The 21,703-nt window shown below is 41.7% G+C and overlaps 1 protein-coding gene across 1 annotated transcript in view; it reads right to left on the bottom strand.

The window, feature by feature from the left end:
* Positions 1-1,584: 1,584 nt before the first annotated feature.
* Positions 1,585-21,703, bottom strand: part of ADGRG7 (adhesion G protein-coupled receptor G7) — a 125,570-nt gene continuing 105,451 nt past the window's right edge. The window contains exons 14-16 of the mRNA XM_073565224.1: positions 7,358-7,516; positions 2,935-3,094; positions 1,585-1,961 (exon numbers count right to left, since the gene is read on the bottom strand). Of these exons, the coding sequence (XP_073421325.1) occupies positions 1,737-1,961; positions 2,935-3,094; positions 7,358-7,516 (544 nt within the window). The 3' untranslated portion in view covers positions 1,585-1,736. The remainder of the gene's footprint in view (positions 1,962-2,934; positions 3,095-7,357; positions 7,517-21,703) is intronic.

Genomic DNA, 21,703 nt, shown 5'->3' with positions numbered 1-21,703 from the left:
TTTTACAGCAATATTTCTGCTAGAAATGTCCTGTATTTTATAATCTGAAGTTGGGGAGCCTAGCAGTGCTAGACAACCCTGACTGCTTTTTTTAATGTAGTAAATCCAAACAAAAGACAATGTGTGCATATAACCTAATGAAAATAAATAAGTAAAAAAGCAAATGCAATAAATAATTAACATAGGGTATTTAGTAAACACTGTTTTTGATTTAAAAAAAAAAAAGCATACTGTCCACTGTCCCAATTGGGTACACCTTGTCGCGGTGGGACAGCTTTTTGCTTTTTTTGATCAAAAACAGTGTTTACTAAGTAAGAATTTAAATGCCTAGAAATAATGACTGTAAAAAGATGCAGAATAAGAACATGTGCTGTACGTGCATGAGAACAGCAGATGTTCAGTCTTAAAAACATAGAGACTATTTGTGCAAATGCACCAAGGACTTATTTTGTAAGGATGCATACGTCCTTGGAAATTCCAAACACTTTGCAATAATTAACAGCTCTGTTATGACACAATACGTTATTAGCGAACATAAGCTGTACATTATTCAGCCATCACCTGCCTCTAATAATTCCGCGCTCGGTAATTAACTCCTTAACGTCCGCCAATATGCTTTTTAACTGCAGTTGTTAAGGGTACTCTAGAGGAGAAAGAGGACCCCGCTGACCCTAAGAGCTTACTCTCTAGAGGAGAGAGAATCTTGCTGATCATAAGAGCTTACACTCTTCAGGAGTGATAGGATCTTGCTGGCTCTAAGAGCTTACACACTACAGGAGAGAGGAACCCACTGACCCTCAGAGCTTACATACTACAGTAGAGGGAGGACTCCGCTTACCCTAAGAGCTTACACTCTACAGAAGAGAGAGGAACCCACTGACCATAAGAGCTTACACTCTACAAGAGGACCACACTGACTTACACACTAAAGAAAAGAAAGAGACCGAAGACCCCGTTGACCATAAGAGTGTACACTCTACAGGAAAGAGAGGTCCCTGCTGACCATAGAGCTTACACTCTATAGGAGAAAGAGAGACTTACCCAGTGACTCTGGAGATGGAAAATGACTCTTCATGCAAACTGTTCTCTGCTGGGTGTCGCTGATCTGTGATGGCCCCGGTACTGACCACCACTGTACAAGGTATGATAATCCACTAGATGTCATAGCAGTAGGGCATTATGGGGCGCGACTACGATAAAATATATTAGCCTGCTGTCTGATGCTACAGCAGTGTAGGAATTGGTGTCGGAAAAGTTTTTTATTCTTTTTGCAAACTGGGAATCAAATCTCAAAGTGTGAATCTGTGAATTCCAAGACATCTGACTCAAATTCGGCCCTCCGTGGATCAATACGCTCATCCCGACATGTCTTTCGATCCTGTGATTTTCATAATTCTATGACTTTTCCTTCTTAGTTTGCCATTTTTATGACACTTTTTAAATTTGCTTTGGGGCTGGAGCACGGTGCAGGCTTACTAAATAGCGAAACGGGAATGTCAGCGAGGAATTATCCATTCAGCTGAATAACATTGATTGTGGGGTAAATAGTATGAGACAGGATGAATAATTAGTTAAAGACAATGATGACTTGATGCATTATCTGCACGTTTTACTATATACAGTACTTGTTTAATAAAGCAGCAGCGACCGTCACATGTGAAAAAATTAACACACAGGAGGACAAACATTCAAACAGAAAGTAAAAATAACACAAAAGTAATACAATACACACAAAATTATTCTCCGCTCTCCAAATTGTTAGGAAATAAATCAGCGGTGGAGTCTGTCAGGTTTCTAAATTTTTCTCGGTGGATTCTTGTTGTCCGTTGACGAAGCTTGTTAACCCAGTACTTCTCGGAATGCATGTACACCTTGCATGAATTAAACTTACGAATAATGACAACTACTTTCTTCAGGAATATGGGGGATCTTAGAGTGTAAAATACAAAGACCTGAACACCCTGGGTATAAAACATAAAAGAGTATTAAAGATATTTCAGTAAAAAGGATAACTGTCAAGTCTAGTCTACATAATCAATAAGAGGAAATCTCAGAGGGATTGTCCCATTAGAACAACCTCTGTCCATATGAATGCTATAGAGGGGGGAGTCACCTATTTGGGACTTTATTAGCCTGAGCAAAACAAAATTAAAAGAGCAAAACTAAAAGAACAGGTGTGATAAAACAGGTAAAACACTATGTAAGCACAAGCATCTTACAACCATCACAAACACAAAATAAGGGGTTCCAGGAGTAGGACCTCCCATGAGCATTACCACTAAACGGTCTACAGGGGTTCTCCACCTAATCTAAGATGGAGACTGAATACCTCAACCTCCAACTTGCTTATGGTTTCTTTTATTTTTATCTTAACCATAGAACAAAACCCAATCCACCATCATCATCAGATGGAGTTATCCAATGCTGGACTTCATGAGTGCTTGATGTGGTCGGACAATGTTATCAAGTGGCCCAACACTAAAGGACACTATTGGGTCACTGCAGCTACTGTATAACCAAAATGCTGTTTGAACACCGGGTGCTACTCCCCAATATCCCCTAAATTATTTTAACAGATAAAGAAATTAAAGAATTAGGGTGCCGAAAACAATACAGTCCTATATCAGAAGTATCAGGTTCAGTTATACAATAGAGAACACAACAATAAGATCCTATGTGTTTATATTATTAGTTTGTAATTTCCCCAAACTAGAATTTTACGTGACATTGTAACAAGTGAAGGTCTTATCTCCAAGACCCCAACGATTTCGGGAACAAGTACTTTTGCTACAGCCCCCTCACCTTGGGTGAAGGCAGACTACCAACAGTTAGTTAATAGTATATCCTGGCTATATACTTATATCTACAGTATCTACTATTATTCTGTATAATATATTTGATATTGATTTGTCCTTAGACATTAAAGTAATTTACCTGAGTTGAGCAGCATATGCAAAATATGAAGCTGAAAATTAAGTGGGTATTGTCATCAGTCTCTATGAGCATCAAATACCCAACTACCCAGGTGACTCCAAGGAGAGACGAAACTGAGAATGTGGCCAATGTCTTCTTTAAAAATGATAGTTTTTTTGTTCTAGATACAAAACACAAAAATACAATAATAGTGAATAAGTATAATATCTTCTCAAACACTAGAAGGTAATAATAATAATAATAATAATACATTTTATTTCTATAGCGCCGACATATTCCGCAGCACTTTACATTTCAGAGGGGATTTGTACAGACAATAGACATTACAGCATAACAATAATCACATAGATTATAACAGATACCAAGAGGAATGAGGTCCCTGCTCGCAAGCTTACAATCTATGAGGAAAGAGGTAGACACAAAAGGTGGGTGGTAACAATTGCCCTGATTGTTTGGACCAGCCATAATGTTAAGTGTGTAACAGTACAGACACAGAGGGCTAATAGATGCATAAAGCATGTGGGAACATGATGCGGGGAACCTGGTTATGGTAAAACTTTTGACTGTGCCACTCAGGGATAGATTAGGTTAATGTGTTGAGGCGGCAGGCCAGTCTGAATAAATGCGTTTTCAGGGCACGCTTAAACTTGTGGGGATTGGGGACTAATCGTATTGACCTGGGAAGTGCATTCCAAAGAATTGGCGCAGCACGTGTAAAGTCTTGGAGACGGGAGTGGAAGGTTCTGATGATTAATAAGCTCTGTCATCCCTCCCATATTAGTAATACATGGCTTATAAGCCTCCTTACACTGGCATGCCAGGCATGTCACTCTCCACATGGAAAAACATTACCCATTAGATCCTAGACAGTTTATGTTTTAATACATTGCTTATGCATAAAAATGCATAATCCACTACAACAACAAAACGTTTCCCAACACATACTGGTCCACTGTATGCCAAAAGGACGAGTTTTGGCATAAACCAAATTAGGGCTTTAATATATAATAACTATAAACTGTATTCCATACAGTATGATTCAAGAGTTTCGAGTGGGATTTTTTTTCAAATGTAGTTCACAGAAGAAGTGTTAATGGCTTAGTCTGGTTTCATGCATACAATATTCAAGAACTGCAATGTCCGGATCGCCATGAGTCTCCTAACCCGAAATCGACATGCTCATATATGCCTATGCTGTTATGATTTGGTCCAAATACTGGCAGCTGGTCCAGAAATCGCAGTTTACACTCAGACCGTGGACCTTGGACATGTGAAACCAGCTTTATGGCCTCCATAAAGATTGCAAAAAAGTCAGTTGAACCAGATGATTCCAACCGTAACGAATGATTGTCAGCTGGATCACTGAAATGAATAATTGTTCATTTTAACTGATAGCTGTCAAAAAGATGTTTGTGGTCACTCAAAAGACCAATTGAGCTGTTTTGTTTATTTGGGGCAAAGATCAGCAACGTGGCTGATGCAGTTGAGAAGTTGTTTTTCCCAAAGGTGATCAACTATTTGTCGGACCATTAAACGACTGCTAGTCTGCCCATATTTATCTAGTGTATATGGTCGCCTTTACTCTCACTTTTTTCTGCAACATTGGGTTAATTTGTCTTCCTGCTGTACTGGTCTCCTCAAAAATTAAAAAGATCTCTTGTTTTCCATAATACAACTTAATGCGGATAAGCTGTGCAAGGTTGACTGAAAACTTATAGTAAAAGGGCAAAGTAAAAACTAAATGTCTGTTTTATTTTGATTTGTAATTTTTGTGAAATTGTCTAGAAAAGTGTTTGAATTTGGCCTTAAGCAAAATTTTCAACTCTCTCATAAGCTCTGAAAAGCTATAGATAAGAGGAAACAGTCCAAAAGTAAGCAAATTTCCTGGGCCACACCTGCCTGAAACCCAAGGTTACCAACTGTGCAGAAATTTTTGGGCAGTCCACCAAAAATATTGCACGTTTTTCTCCTGTCAGTAAAAAAATTTAAGGCGTCCATGAATTTTGTTGAAGATGAAAAAAGTTGTAGAGATTATTATGACTTTAATTATCCTCTTTTTGTTAGCGTTCATAGTGAATGCTGATGTGTTCGTATCAGAATTATGGGTTGTTATCATATATAACTTAAAATCATAATGATTAATTATGTTTTTTTTAATGTGTCCATAAAAATGTTGTCTGGAAGTGATTTTTGGATAAGTTGTCCAAATAAAATACAATCTACAGTATAGCTATGTATGTAAACTGCCGCTGTCCGGTCCAATGGGCGGGGCTTATTCACCTGCTCCCCCCTCCCTGTCTTGCTCTACACAAGAAGAAATGCGTAGAGCAAGACAGGGGGGGGGAGTAGTTGAATAAGCCCCGCCTAGCGGATCGGACAGCGGCAGTTTACATACATCTGAACCGATATAAAAAAGGTATTTATGCATGAAAGGTGCGGGGTCAGGGGGAAGCAAAAGTACTAAGGGAATCCTTATATGACACACAATTGAATGATATAATTATATGATATCTCAAAAAAGGGGTGACAGATTCCCTTTAATGAAATAACTACCCCAAGTTTTTGACAAATTTTTATTAGTCTGGTAATCCCAAAAAAACGATGACCTGCAAAAAAAAAACACATAAAAAATCACCAATATCCTTACCTCTCCGCCATTCAGTCATGTCCCACGCTGCAATCCATCAGAAGGGGTTAAATAGTTTACAATGAGGACCGGTGCTAATGTGACCAGCCCCACTGTAAACTACTACTAAATGAATTGATTCAGCTCTGTGCAGCCTCAATGGCTGCCTGTAGATTATCTAATTACCGTGGGAAAGTTTCTGACTTTTTTCCCACGGTCATTAGTTCATTCACAGATCAGCCGGGGATTCCCCGCAGCCTCAGTGACGTCTGCTTAACCTCTCTGGTTGACAAATTACAGCGGAAGCCCAAGCATTTTTTTTTACAACGAATTAACCCATTAAAATAACAACTACACTTCCAAAATTTTGCACACATCCCTCATCTAATTATTAGTCAGGGACATATAAAAAAACAATGAAATGAAATGGTTTAATGAATGTAAACCAGGTGTCATTTCATGTCGGGTTGGGGACACTGTCATAGGGCTCCATTATATGTCCATTTTGCAAGCCGGCGAGAAAATCTCGGCATACGGATGCCATACGGATTACATACAGATGCTGACATGCGCAAAATACGCGACCACACCTTGCTTACGGATGACATACGGAGCACTATTTAGGGGTCATTCATCCATATTATGCATGTAAACTACGGACCGTATTTTGCGTCGGTTAGTGTGACCCCGGCCTCAGAAGACATCCCAGGAAAACGCCGACTGTGTTCCATATGAAGAGTGTTTTTGGCTGCCTATTGTGTTTGGCTTTGTTTTACATTCTATATATAAAATAGTGACGGTTTCCCAAGTAAAGAGAAATATAGAACAGACAGACGCTTTGAAGCCTACAGCAGGTTAAAGAAGTGGCAAAACATGCTACATATGCAGAGCAAGTTATTTTGACATTACAGTGCGTATGTTCATTCTTTTAGATGTTTTTAGCATTTTTTCAGGTGGATTCCAGGTGGACCTGAAAAAGACATTTACATTATGTGATGTGCACATACCCTTAAACTAGATGTTCCAAGAGGTTTATTCAGGAAGTGAATGGGATGTTGAGATGGGGAAAAAGCGTGGAGGGTCTGTGTCATCAAAAAGTGTGAGGCTACGAAAAAAGCTGGCTGGTTGCAAATGATTGGTCAATCTCAAATGATTGTTGTCAAAAGTTATTTTAATCAAAAATTCAGGTAACTCTGGCACTCAAAGTTAAGGTTTTTGTTTGTGAATAAAATCCTCAGTTCCGGACGAGACACAAATGGATATAAAGATTCACATTTCATGAGACCCAAGTGAAAACAGATAATTAATCGACGTTTCGGCTTTATAACGCCTTTCTCAAGACATACCTGTAGGGAGAGGGGTCCAAAGTCTCCTGTTGTGGGGTTCACTTCACTTGGCCAAGGAACACATATGAACGACACAACAGGAGACTTTGGACCCCTCTCCCTACAGATATGTCTTGAGAAAGGCGTTATAAAGCCGAAACGTCGATGAATTATTTGTTTTCACTTGGGTCTCATGAAATGTGAATCTTTATATCCATTTGTGTCTCGTCTGTAACTGAGGATTTTTTTCACAAATAAAAACCTTAACTTTGAGTGCTGGAGTTACCTGAATTTCGACTGCCCATTGTTTACTCCTGAGCACCAACTGTATACAGTGAGCACCCCATTATTTCAGCTTCTTCTTGTTGTCAAAAGTTGTCAAGTATGCGGAAGGGTCCCAAACCTGAACTTAAAGGCTATGCCCAATTACTTGCCTTTCCGCCCTGCCCCAATAACTGTGTATACCTGTTACCTGGTTAGTTCTGCATTTTTCCTTGAAATTGTGAACACAACTGCTACCACAATGTAAATGTTTAATATAAGGATGAGGCCAACAGGCAGGAGAAAAGACCACAGCATTGGCTTAGATATATCAAACTTGTTTTCTTTATTTTCAGCAAGAAGCCAACAGCTGTAATGAGGCAGAAAGAAGAGATTGTAATTCCCATTATCACAATTAACTGAAATAAAAAGCTGAACAAGAGCAATATCAAATTAAGCCATCAATGAAAAAATGCACTTACAGCTTTGTGTTTTAGATTTCATTTTTACATTTTTTTTCACTGCACATCAACCTGGCAACATCACTTATCAGCTCAGTACAACTACCGCGACACCAACATTTTTTTGGTTCTTTAGGTAATAAAAAAAAATTGTGTGTATATGTATATATACAGTATATTGTGCGGACATAACCACAGTTGAAATGGACTAATAGGTCGAATCTGTGGTGTTTGCATGGCCTATAATGGTTTATGGTTGTCAATAAACCAGAAATGGATTGAGATAAATGAAGAAACTGGCTGTGTGTTTAAATATCGCTGCCAAGCAAGTGTATCCCTACACGCTTAGTGATCGCTATGCAACAATATATATATATTTATATACACAGTCATTTCCAAAAGTGTTGGCACACTTGAAAAGGTTCCAGAAAATAAAGTATTTCTCCCAGAAAATTACATATATTTTGTTATACACATACTGATTATATTTTCCTTTGAGAGAAAAGAGCAAATTGGACATAATTTCACCCCAAACCCCCCAAAATGGTCAAGACAAAAATTGTTGTCACCTTTCCACAATTGTAGGTAAACAACTTTGCTTCAAGCATATGATGCTCATTCAAGCTCACCTGTGACAAGTAACAGGGGTGGGCAATATGAAAACCCCACCTGAAACCAGAAACCAAATAAAAAGGGGAGAAGTTGACTCAATCTTTGCATTGTGTGTCTGTCTGTGTGCTGCACTAAGCATGGACGACAGAAAGAGAAGAGAACTGTCTGAGGACTTGACAAAAAAATTGTTGCACAATATCAACAATCTCAAGGTTACAAGTCCATCCCCAGAGAACTTGAAGTTCCTTTGTCCACGGTGTGCAACATAATCAAGAAGTATGATGATGCTGCCTCCACCGTTAAATATGGTGGTGGCAGCATTATACTATGGAGATGCTTTTCTTCACCAGGGAAAGGGAAGCTGGTCAGATATGATGGAATGATGAATGCATCTAATTCAGGGCAATCCTGGAGGAAAACCTGTTAGAGGCCACAAAAGACTTGAGACTCATGCATAGGTTCACCTTCTATCAGGATACAAACCTTAAAAATACTGTCAGAGCTACAAAGTAATGGTTCAGATCAGTGTTTCCTAAACTCCAGTCTTTACAGCCCCCAGCAGGTCAGGTTGTCAAGATTTCCTTAGTATGGCACAGGTGGTGGAAGTATCATCAAGGCATCAGGAATTTTCTCACCTGTGCAATACTATGGAAATCCTTAAAACATCATCTGTGGGGGGGCCATGAGGATTTCAGTTTGGGAAATACTGGTTTAGATCAAAGTACATTCATGTGTGTAAATGGCCTAGTCAAAGTCTAGACCTAAATCCCACTGAGAATCTGTGATAAGACTTGAAAATTGCTATTCACAGACTTTCACCATCCAATCTCATTGAACTAGAGCTAGCTTGCAAAGAAGAATGGGCAAACATTTGTGCCTCTAGATGTGCAAAGCTGCTAGAGACTTAGCCCAAAAGACATGCAGCTGTAATTGCAGCAAAAGGTGGTCCTACAAAGTAATGACTCAGGGAGAATGAAGACAAATGCACATCACAATTTTCTGATTCATATTTTTAAAATATTTAGAAAATCTTGTACCATTTCCTTTTATACTTCACAAATACTTGCAATTTTGTGCTGGTATATCACATAAAATCACATTGAAATGCATTTAAGTTTGTGGGTATAACATGAAAAACTGTGGGAAAACTTCACAGGATATGAATACTTTTTCAAGGCACTGCATAGACAAAGATATATATATTGTAGACAGGCAGCAAGGTGGAGTCTGCTGCCAACAAGTATGGGATGAGAGGTCAGCTGTTCTCCGTGATATGACACCTGCACAACGTTCCAGCACTGATAGAGAAATTTTACTTAGTGGAGCGGCAAAGGGTTGAGCTGTTAGGAATGACTGGTAAGTGATGGGTGGGATCGGCCATTCCCATCCTCCAATCTATCAGGTGTAGCTGGGCTAAAAAGGTAGCTGACCTGCTCATAACTGTGTGTAATGGTGGAAACATCTCTGAGACTGGTCTCTGTGGGAGCTGGAGAGACCTCTTACCTCTGGTCAAACTGGTCAGTGAGAATCTGGACAATATTGAGAAGGGGTGAGTCCTCTACCACTGTATGGACTATAATAATAATAATCTTTATATTTATATGGTGCTAACATATTCCGCAGCGATTTACACACATTATCATCAAGGGGATGAGATATAATGTCTTTCATGCTTCCCTTCCCTCTGACTGTCTTCCAGTTCTTGATGTTTACAAATGTGTTTTATGATAATTGCCTGCGGTACTGCTACATGTATAACTATGTATTACCACTCATCGTTTATGGTATTGCCACATGAAGGTGTTACCATTTTATAGAAAACTGTAATATATTGCCTTGTATTATGGTATTGAATATATTATGTGTCTTTTGCACATGTGCAGTTTGTCTATGTCGACAAAACAGGTATCAGTGAAACATGGGTTTGAACATGGCCACAGGAAGGTTCAAATATTTAATGGCAGCCAGAGCCTGTTGGCCATGTGTACAGGTGCTGGTAGCACCGAAAATTAAAACAATTGGGGCTGTTCTGCATCCCTGAGGGCAAGAGGCCCTAAATGTGTCAGGAAGCACCGACATTGGCCAGGACCGCCAAGAGTGCAACAGTTTTGCGTTTTCCTCCCTACAAGTTATTTTGCACACCTTTGTGCACCCACCTGATGGATTGCATGAATGTGGCCAAAGAAAGGGTCTGAAACTCTTGTAGCCCATATGGACTGTGTGCAATTGCCCCATGAACTCTGTCCCAATGTTTTCCATGAACTATGCGCCTTTTTCCAATGAACTTTGCCCCAAGGGCTGCAAGCCTGACATGGTGACAGCACTGTGCACTGTGCATTTTATTTACAAAAAAGGGAGAATGGAAGGAAATGGATTACCTGGGCATCGTGCCAGGTCAGATATCTAAGGACTGTGCGCCTGGACTGTTGGAGCGGTTGTTATGTTGGCCATGGGGATTGTAAGTTGAAAAGTACTTGGACACTGTGTGTTGGGGCCCACAAACTAATGGGACTGGGGTCATGCGGACCCGTGTGAAAATGGACAACCTGGTGTGCCTGCTGTGCCCATGGACTGTTGGGCAGCTGTTTTTTTGTGTTGGCCAAAGGGCCAGTATTATTAAAATAACTCGGACTCTGTGTTCCATGGTCCAAACTGAGGGGGACCGAAGGCAAGGCTGACTGGCAAAAAGTCATCTTTTGCCCCTGGACAGAAGTAGCATTAAATGTTATGTGAATTTAATGTGAAAGTGTATTTTATTCATTTTAGGTGTGCATTGATGTCTTGCAGGTTTTGCCATGGTCGCGCTCAACCATTTTTAAACAGGTGAGGTATGTAAGGGTATGACTGAGACTGTCGTATATCTGCCCCTGAAGACAAAAAGTTGTGTAGTGTGTGATATAGAAGGGTTAATGATACTTTACCTGCAAGGTCTCACGTGCTCATTGTGTCAGCCCCGGCCTTAGACATTCTAAACTATGGCCAGCCATTTTTCTTGTTTTGCACAGAGCAGGGAGGACATGCTACCGCAGTACTGACACAACAACATGGAGGGAAACAGAGACCAATAGCTTACTACTCAGCACAATTAGACCCAGTGATCAGAGGGTCACCTACGTGTGTCCGTGCGGTAGGAGCAGCTGCACTACTACTAGGAAAGACATGTGAAATCACATTGACTTTTCCTTTGACAATTTATTCCCCACATGACATCCATTCCATACTCGTACAAGTTCAACCAAAACATCTGTCTATGGCCAGACAGCTCCGACTTGAATGTGTTCTACTAATTCCTGAGTATGTCACCCTCAAAAGGTGTAACATTCTGAATCCAGCCAGCCTCCTGCCTGTGGATTCAGAAAAGGGGGAATTGGTGACCATATTAGCAAGTGAGGAAGAATACTTTGACATGACGCATGAACATGACTGCATAGAACTGATGAGTCAGGAGACAGTGGGTTTTGCACACGTTCATGAAAAACCTGTTCCTAAAGCAGATTTTGAGTTTTCTTTTTTGTAGATGGCTCCAGATACCACCAGGATGTGCGATTCTACACTGGATATGCAGTAGTATCCTCACATGAGGTAATCCGAGTTGAACCACTCCCTCCTCACATGTCGGCACAGGAGGCAGAGTTGAAGTCACTCACTGAGGCGTGTAGAGCCGCTGCAGGTAAAATTTACACAGATTCGAATTATGCATGGGGACTAGCCCATGATTATGGCCCTATCTGGAGAAGCAGAGCGTTCCTTACATCAGCCTGTAAGCCCATTAAAAATGCAGAGCTGGTGAAACAATTGATGGAGGCATTGATGTTATCAGTCCAGGTTGGCATTGTCAAGGTAAAAGCACACACAAAAGGTGACTCCGTGGAGGTAGAGGGCAACAGAAGGGTGAACGAGGCTGCTAAAGTAGCAGCAAGGCGGCCTAGGTTGCAGTGGACGGTGGTGGGGAGTTAGCGTATTCCAGCCACACTGAGCCTAGATGTCCTGAAATCTTTCCAGCAACAGGCTGCCCAAACAGAGAAGGTACACTGGGGGAGACTGGGAGCTGAGTTGAACTCAGACGGAGTATGGGAGAATAAGAATAAATTGTGCCTACCGAAGTCCCTGTTCCCAATAATGGCACAAGCAACACATGGCCCCACTCACACCTCAAAAAGTCACGTGTGCCATGGTAGGTGCCTTCTGGATAGCTCCTGGTTTCAGTTACGCAGCCGCGAAACTTGTACAATCATGCCTCATCTGTGCACAGCACAACCCAGGTAAAACAATAAAAGTCCCTAAGAAAGTGACACCTAGGCCTCTCTACCCGTTTCAGAAACTGCAGATTGACTACATACAGCTACCAAAGGTAGGAGTGTATGCAAATGTCCTAGTAGGTGTAGATCTCTTCTCTGGTTGGCCGGAAGCCTATCCGGTAAAATGTGCAACTGCTAAAACAACTGCAGACAAACTGATGAAAGAACTGATCTGCAGGTATGGTGTCCAAGAAACCGTAGAAAGCGATAGGGGTACACACTTCATGGGAGAAATAATAAGGGAAGTCATGCAGGCCCTGGGTGTACAGCAAGCATTTCATACACCATATAGGCAACAAAGTAGTGGGAAAGTGGAAAGACTAAATGGGACACTTAAACTGAAAATTCAAAAGGCCATGGCAGAGACAGGAAAGAGCTGGGTAGAGTGCTTGCCTCTTGCACTCTTTTCAGTCAGACACACTCCAAATAGAAAGACAGGCTTGTCTCCCTTTGAAGTCCTGTTTGGAAGTGCACCAAAGACTGGTCTGTACTTCCCACAGGTGCTACAAATGCAACACGGTTCTATGACAGCCTCTGTCCAGGCCTTGCAGGAAAGACTTAATGTGGTGCATATGTGGCGCCCCTGAGGCTCAGTCGCCACAGAGGTACTGCACCTCCTCCTGAGGTGTGGTACCCCACCATCCAGATAAGGTGGAGACTCCTGACCACACTCCAACACCTGCACCCCACACCACAAAGTAGTGTAGCAAAGCACCTTTGGCGGCTCCCTGCTTGGAGTATAGCAAAGCACCCATTGGTGGCTCCCTGCTTGGAACACGAAACGTGCTGTTCTCATCCAGTCCAGATCCTAATGAAAGTGCAGATGTGCATCAGCTGAATCCAGGTGATTGGGTGGTTATACGCAGACACGTGAGAAGGAGCCTGGACCCACGATTTGTCGGCCCCTTCCAAGTCCAGCTGACCACATCCACCTCAGTAAAACTTGAGGGAAAGTCCACCTGGATCCACGCCAGTCACTGCAATAAGGTCCTTTCAACAGCAGAATGACTGTTCTCCTCATCACCTCGCTGGCAGTGACAGGGTTACTGCACTCTACAGTGACACAGGATAAACTCTTAAATGCTGACTGAGACAACAAACTTATTCGGCATCATGCTCTTCTCATAAAGGACATGGAAGGACAGAAACCGAAAGACTGTTGGATCTGTACACACAGCCCAGTATCTGCAAGGACTATGCCATACTTAGCCTTACCTCTGGAGCCATGGAAGGTATTAACCCCACACTGCATACACAATGAGACTTGGACTCAATCTAGGTTTTGGGGAAAAGATGTGCCCCGCAATATATCTGCCTCATTGGCTATAATCAGATGGGCCGCTAATCCCTGGTTTCAGTTTAATATAACGCAGCCTAAGGTACAAATGTGGTGGTGGGAATATGATTCAGATGTCGGAAATATGGTCGCCAGGAGGAGGACTGAAATCCCTCACTCAGACCCCATTCCCAATGATGCCAGGTGCCTTCTGGGAAAACCGAAGAGTCTCCCTAAGCAAGAGGATCGTTGGATACAGCCGGGACCAGCTGCTTGGAAAGCATCGCCGAACCAGGGATTGAAGCTTGAGGAAGATAATTTGCATATTCCAGGTTCCTTCTGGGGAAAGCGAAGAGTCTCCCTAAGCAAGAGGATCGTTGGATACAGCCGGGACCAGCTGCTTGGAAAGCATCTACGAACCAGGGATTGAAGCTTGAGGAAGATAATTTGCATATTCCAGGTGCCTTCTGGGAAAAGCAAAGAGTCTCCCTAAGCAAGAGGATCTTTGGATACAGCCGGGACCAGCTGCTTGGAAAGCATCGCCGAACCGCGCGCCAAATTTTTGCCTCTAGGACATTATTGCAAGAAAGCTTGCCTGATTGAGTAGATTGCACAAGAAGGAAGACACGCAGCAAGTCAGCAGGATCTAGGAGCAACATGGCAGATGTGACAACCTACATGGTGAGCTGCAACATGTACTACATGTTCACAGATCGACCAGAAGAAGAATCCAACTTCACCTGCCAGAAGTGTAGATTAGTGGCCCTTTTAGAATTCTGGAAAAAAGAATTGCAACTTTTGAAACTCATCAAAGAAAATGAAGACTTCCTAGACAGAACAGAAGCATCTCTACTGGTCACAGAAGGTGAAGAAAGTGTCAGAGAACATCCAAAAGCAGACAAGTGGAAGCATGTGACCAAAAGAAGCAAGAAGACCATAGAGACATCACCAACCACACAACTGACAAACCGATACCAAGGCCTTGTGGAGGATGACGATGGTACACCTAAGGATGAGGCACAACCAGCAAGCAAAGAAGAAAAGGGCACACAGCAACACCTAGAAGTGACAACAAAAAGTACAGCCAAGAAGCGAAGAAGAGTGGTAGTGGTGGGAGACTCACTACTGAGAGGCACAGAAGCAACCATCTGCAGACCGGATATAACCGCAAGAGAAGTATGCTGCCTCCCAGGTGCGAAGATCAAGGATGTGACCGATAGGATACCAAAGCTCATCAGTTCCAAGGACGTCCACCCATTTCTTCTGATACATGTTGGCACCAATGACAAGGCAAGGAAGGACCTACCGACAACCTGCAAGGACTTTGAAGAGTTGGGGAAGAAAGTAAAGGACCTGGATGCACAGGTAGTTTTTTCTTCTATCCTTCCAGTAGACGGGCATGGCACCAGGAGATGGAACAGGATCCTTGATGCGAACAACTGGCTAAGACGATGGTGCAGACAACAAAGATTCGGATTCCTGGACCACGGTGTGAATTACCTGTATGATGGACTCCTCGCCAGAGATGGACTACACCTCAACAAACCTGGGAAACACACATTCGCCAGAAGACTCGCTACACTCATCAGCAGAGCGTTAAACTAGAAGAAGAGGGGATGGGAAGAAAAACGTTAGACACGAATATGAAACCTGATATTATACTGATAAATGATATGAGGTGTGGCAAAGAAGATCCAAGACAACATACTCCGAAGGGAGGTAAGAAAATTTCTAAAACAATCAACAGGGAGGAGATTGGAACAAAGCAAAATTCTCTAAAATGCATGCTTGCAAACGCCAGAAGCCTGACAAACAAGATGGAAGAACAAGAAGCAGAAATATCTACAGGTAACTATGACATAGTGGGAATAACCAAGACATGGTTAGATGAAAGCTATGACTGGGCAGTTAACTTACAGGGTTACAGTCTGTTTAGAAAGGATCGTAAAAATCGGAGAGGAGGAGGGGTTTGTCTTTATGTAAAGTCTTGTCTAAAGTCCACTTTAAGGGAAGATATTAGTGAAGGGAATGAGGATGTCGAGTCCATATGGGTCGAAATACATGGAGGGAAAAATAGTAACAAAATTCTCTTTGGGGTCTGTTACAAACCCCGAAATATAACAGAAATCATGGCAAGTTTACTACTAAGGTAGATAGATGAAGCTGCAACCCATAATGAGGTCCTTGTTATGGGGGACTTTAACTACCCGGATATTAACTGGGAAACAGAGACCTGCGAAACCCATAAAGGCAACAGGTTTCTGCTAATAGCCAAGAATAATTATCTTTCACAATTGGTGCAGAATCCAACCAGAGGAGCAGCACTTTTAGACCTAATACTATCTAACAGACCTGACAGAATAACAAATCTGTGGGTTGTTGGGCATCTAGGAAATAGCGACCACAATATTGTACAGTTTCACTCGTATTTCGCTAGGGGGACATGTCAGGGAGTCACAAAAACACTGAACTTTAGGAAGGCAAAGTTTGACCAGCTTAGAGATGCCCTTAATCTGGTTGACTGGGACAATGTCCTCAGAAATAAGAATACAGAAAATAAATGGGAAATGTTTAAGAACATCCTTAATAGGCACTGTAAGCGGTTTATACCTTGTGGGAATAAAAGGACAAGAAATAGGAAAAACCCAATGTGGCTAAACAAAAAAGTAAGAGGGGCAATTAACAGTAAAAAGAAAGAATTTAAACTACTAAAGCAGGATGGCACTGTTGAAGCTCTAAAAAACTATAAGGAGAAAAATTCTTTATCTAAAAAAAAATTAACGCTGCCAAAAAGGAAACAGAGAAGCACATTGCTAAGGAGAGTAAAACTAATCCCAAGCTGTTCTTCAACTATATCAATCGTAAAAGAATCAAAAGTGAAAGTGTAGTCCCATTAAAAAATTGTGAGGAAAGTATGGTTGTAGATGATGAGGAAAAAGCTAATATATTAAACACCTTCTTCTCCACGGTATTCACGGTGGAAAATGAAATGCTATGTCAAATGCCGAGAGACAAAGAAAACCCTATATTAAGGGTTACCAATCTAACCCAAGAAGAGGCTAAATAAGATTAAAATAGATAAATCTCTGGGTCCGGATGGCATACACCCACGAGTACTAAGAGAACTAAGTAATGTAATAGACAAACCAGTCTAACCTCTATTGTTGGTAAAATATTTGAAGGGTTTCTGAGGGATGTTATTCTGGATTATCTCAATGAGAATAACTGTTTAACGCCATATCAGCATGGGTTTATGAGGAATCGCTCCTGTCAAACCAATCTAATCAGTTTTTATGAAGAGGTAAGCTATAGACTGGACCAAGGTGAGTCATTGGATGTGGTATATCTTGATTTTTCCAAAGCGTTTGATACCGTGCCACACAAGAGGTTGGTACACAAAATGAGAATGCTGAGTCTGGGGGAAAATGTGTGTAAATGGGTAAGTAACTGGCTTAGTGATAGAAAGCAGAGGGTGGTTATAAATGGTATATTCTCTAACTGGGTCGCTGTGACCAGTGTAGTACCGCAGGGGTTGGTGTTGGGACCTATTCTCTTCAACATATTTATTAACGATCTGGTAGAAGGTTTACACAGTAAAATATCGATATTTGCAGATGATACAAAACTATGTAAAGCAGTCAATACAAGAGAAGATGGTATTCTGCTACAGATGGATCTGGATAAGTTGGGAACTTGGGCCGAAAGGTGACAGATGCAGATTAACAATGATAAATGTAAGGTTATACACATGGAAAGAAGGAATCAATATCACCATTACACACTGAACGGTAAACCACTGGGTAAATCTGACATGGAGAAGAACTTGGGGATCCTAGTTAATGATAAACTTACCTGGAGCAGCCTGTGCCAGGCAGCGGCTGCCAAGGCACACAGGATCATGGGGTGCATTAAAAGAGGTCTGGATACACATGATGAGAGCATTATACTGCCTCTGTACAAATCTCTGGTTAGACCGCACATGAAGTACTGTGTACAGTTTTGGGCACCGGTGCTCAGGAAGGATATAATGGAACTAGAGCGGGTACAAAGGAGGGCAACAAAATTAATAAAGGGGATGGGGGAACTACAATACCCAGAGAGATTAGCAAAATTAGGATTATTTAGTCTAGAAAAAAGACGACTGAGGGGCGATCTAATAACCATGTATAAGTACAGTATATAAGGGGACAATACAAATATCTCTCCGAGGATCTGTTTATACCAAGGAAAGTGATGGTCACAAGGGGGCATTCTCTGTGTCTGGAGTAGAAAAGGTTTTTCCACCAGCATAGAAGAGGATTCTTTACTGTTAGGGCAGTGAGCAGTGAGAATCTGGAATTCCCTCCCTGAGGAGGTGGTGATGGCGAACTCAGTCGAAGGGTTCAAGAGAGGCCTGGATGTCTTCCTGGAGCGTAACAATATTGTATCTTACAGTTATTGTTAGGTTCTATAGAAGGACGTAGATCTGGGGATTTATTCTGACAGAATTTTATAGGCTGAACTGGATGGACTAATGCCTTTTTTCGGCCTTACTAACTATGTTACTATGACTGTGGTTCAGTCTTCAACACACTGGAGCAAATACCTGTGGTGAGGACAATAATTGCTTCCGTATATACACTCATGATCAAACACAGGTTAATGAGACGGTGTACCAACATGGTGTTGAAGGCTGTAGAACATCTATGGGTAAAATAATAAGGAAAGAAAGGGGTAAATGTACATCTGGTATAAGTGGAAAACAAATGAATAATACTTGGTGTGCTCATAAGCCTATGTCAGGACTTTTGAGTTTATACCAATGTATACAGACCCCGGGTCACGTTTGTGTTCTCCCTGAAGGAGTATTCTTGGTTTGTGGACATCGTGCCTATAGGTGGGTGAGCACAGACATAAGAGGAGTTTGCACTCTTGCCAAACTAACACCAGCCACTTTCATAGTTCCTCATAGTAAAATAGACACAGCAGCAGTTCCAAATCATACTTTGTATAGAAGGGCTGCAGACAATAAGCCCCGGCCAAATGGTAGGCCGCATCTAGTAGAAATGGGGATAACAAATAAAATATTCAGTAGTATGCTAATATACCCCTTCATAACACAAATGTGGGATAAATTAGTGGAAGCTACCGACTACCTGGACGATCAGATTTTCCAGATTCTTGAAGTTTTTAATGAAACTAATACAATACAGAGACAATTAATCATAGTTACTAACCAACATACTATAGTACTAGATTACCTGAAAGCAAAAGAAGGAGGAATGTGTCAGATAATTGGTCCCACCTGTTGTAATTATATCACCCTGCTTGCAATCTCCAGATCAGGGGCAGTATGGACAAAATAGGTGAACTTAGAGACCAATGGTTAAAACAACACAGTGCAAACAGAGACTCCTGGTGGGGTAACACATTCTCTTTTCTATATCCAGCAAATTGGTTTAATGGCCTTGCAGGATGGATTTTTGGCATTGTACAGACTTGTATGCAAATTTTGTTGTTTTGCTTATTGTTTTATGTAGCCGTAAAAGCGCTAATATATGTATTACTTAAGCTACTGAATAATGTATGTGTGAAGAAAAGAATCTAAGGCTGAACCTTTTGTAGTGTATCATAGACCCCAGATAGCCATTGCTGATGGGGAAAGTGAGTGTCCACACTGAGGGTGGATGGGCGAAGCAGGTAGGAAGCCCCCTTATGGGTACTAGACCCATGAGACAGTAGCTCCTTTGTGAACATCATCTGACCCTGTGGCAAAGGTTATACCATTTACAAAAGAGGGAAATTGATATAGAAGGGTTAATGATTTGCCTTTAAAAGCCTAACAGCCTTTAATTCTTGATTTGCCTTTTGCCTTTCATTTATTCAGTTTGCCTGTCTCCTCTTCAAGGGAAAAATGCTTCTTATCATATATGTTCTCAATAGTCAGTAACATCATGTTCTGGGTACATTGTAAACAAGGTACGACCCTAAGGTGATGGTGGGGGCCACATGAGCCCCATAGAATTACATATTGTTGTAAATGGTATAAAAGATTGCCTTGCATTTCATTACATCAGATAAAGTGATTTGCCCACAGCCCGTGTGTGAGCAGTCTCCTTTGTCTCCAAGCTCTTGTAAATTGAGGGCGAAAACTCCTAATTTGGACTCACTGGTGATCTAGCTTACCTGACTTTGGGTCAGAACGAAAAGCAGCTACGACATGTGAATATTGACATACAGTGTTATTATGCTATATTGTGAAATGTAAAATGTGTAGAGTGTAATGTATTTAATGCACATTGTCTTAGCAATGATGCTGATGTGTTGGTACTGCAAGGTAACGCCTAAGGTAGCTCTGGTACACTCAGCACAGGAGTGGGGAAATTATAGAATACAAGCTAGTAGTTAGGTAATGATAAATAGAAACATTAGGGCAGATAGGCAGTGGTATGTTATATTAGTGTATAAGATATAGGAATAGTAAAGGATACAGTTAAAGATGGAGTGGGCTGAAGGCACGTGAAGTATATATCGTTCTTGATATGTACTGTGTTGATGGAGTGGGCTGTGCTCGATACTGCATGTTAAAGATTGATGTACTTGAATTGTTCAGTAAAGTTGGACTTGATAAAATGAACTGGATGTCCCCTGATGTGTGTGCGGCTGTTCCTGGAACCGTGAGTGTGGAGACAGTAAAGGTTTCCAGCATACAAGGGAGTGTTATGCACCTTACACAAGATAGCATACTGGGAAACAAATTATTTGTATGGTGCCAGGGCATGGGAAAGCAGCGCCTCGACCATGTCTACCACACTGTACACCTTACACTCTCACGCTGCACCCTGTAATACAAGGCAGAGTACAGCATGAGACCCGGCAGTGGCTGCCGCTCCAGTCTATGGAGCCCCGTTTTCTGAACCAGCTAAAGCAAAGTGGACAGCTGGGGACTGATATTAATAGGCTGGGAAGGTCCAAGGATATTGGCCCTTTCACAGCATAATAAGACCAGCTCACAGATGACAGCTTTGCTTGAGTTGGTTGTTAAAAATGGGAGACCCTAAAAAATGACATGAGGTCCCTACGATTTTTAATAACCAGCTAAGGCAAAGCAGACAGCAGTGAGCTGATGTTAATAGGCTGGGAAGATCCATTGCTATTGGCAACTTCCCAGCCTAATAAAACCAGCCCTCAGCCATCCCAGAAATGGCACATCCATTAGATGGGCCAATTCCGGCACTTAGCCTCGGCAACTCCCGATTGCCCTGGTGTGTTGGCAATCTAGGTAATGGAATTGTGGGGTTGATGTCAGCTGTGTAATGTCCGCTGACATCAACCTCAGGGGTTAGTAATGTTTAGGGTGTCTATCAAACACCCCCATTACTATCCCATTAAGTAAAAAGAGAAAAAAAAACACAGAAAAAAAAGATATCTTTAATTGAAATAAAAACTCCCTAACAATTTTTCTTTTTCACCCTTTTATTTAAAAAAAAAACAACACCAGCCTGCCATAGTCCAAATGGAGGTCCCACACCGGTCTGCATAGTTCACATGGAGGTCCCATGACGATTCTCATCTCCATCTCCCAGTGTATGGAGCCCCGTTCAGACAACATGGCTCCAATAGACTGGAGAAGCAAGCTGTACTCCGTTGGGTCTCACGACAGCGTGAGAGCCAGAATGATGAGCGGTGACATGATCACAAGTGACCTATGGGGTCTCGAGTATGAGGCTCCATAGGTCACTCCCGGTCAGGTTTCACGGACAATGACTTTGCTGATGTCATCGCTCATGATAAATGTCTGTGCGTGACCTATGCAGCCTCAAGAACGAGTCTCCATATGTCACTCCCAGTCAAGTCCATGGGCGATGACATTTTTTAATTTATTTATTTTATACTGTCCCTAACTCGAAAACCTAAAAAACCACCAAGGC

Source organism: Dendrobates tinctorius, unplaced genomic scaffold, assembly GCF_039654945.1.
Source record: "Dendrobates tinctorius isolate UK_male_01 unplaced genomic scaffold, ASM3965494v1 ptg000016l, whole genome shotgun sequence".
In the NCBI taxonomy this organism is placed as follows: domain Eukaryota; kingdom Metazoa; phylum Chordata; class Amphibia; order Anura; family Dendrobatidae; genus Dendrobates; species Dendrobates tinctorius.
Note: the sequence above shows the minus strand (reverse complement) of the source record. Positions and strands in the feature narration are given on the sequence as shown.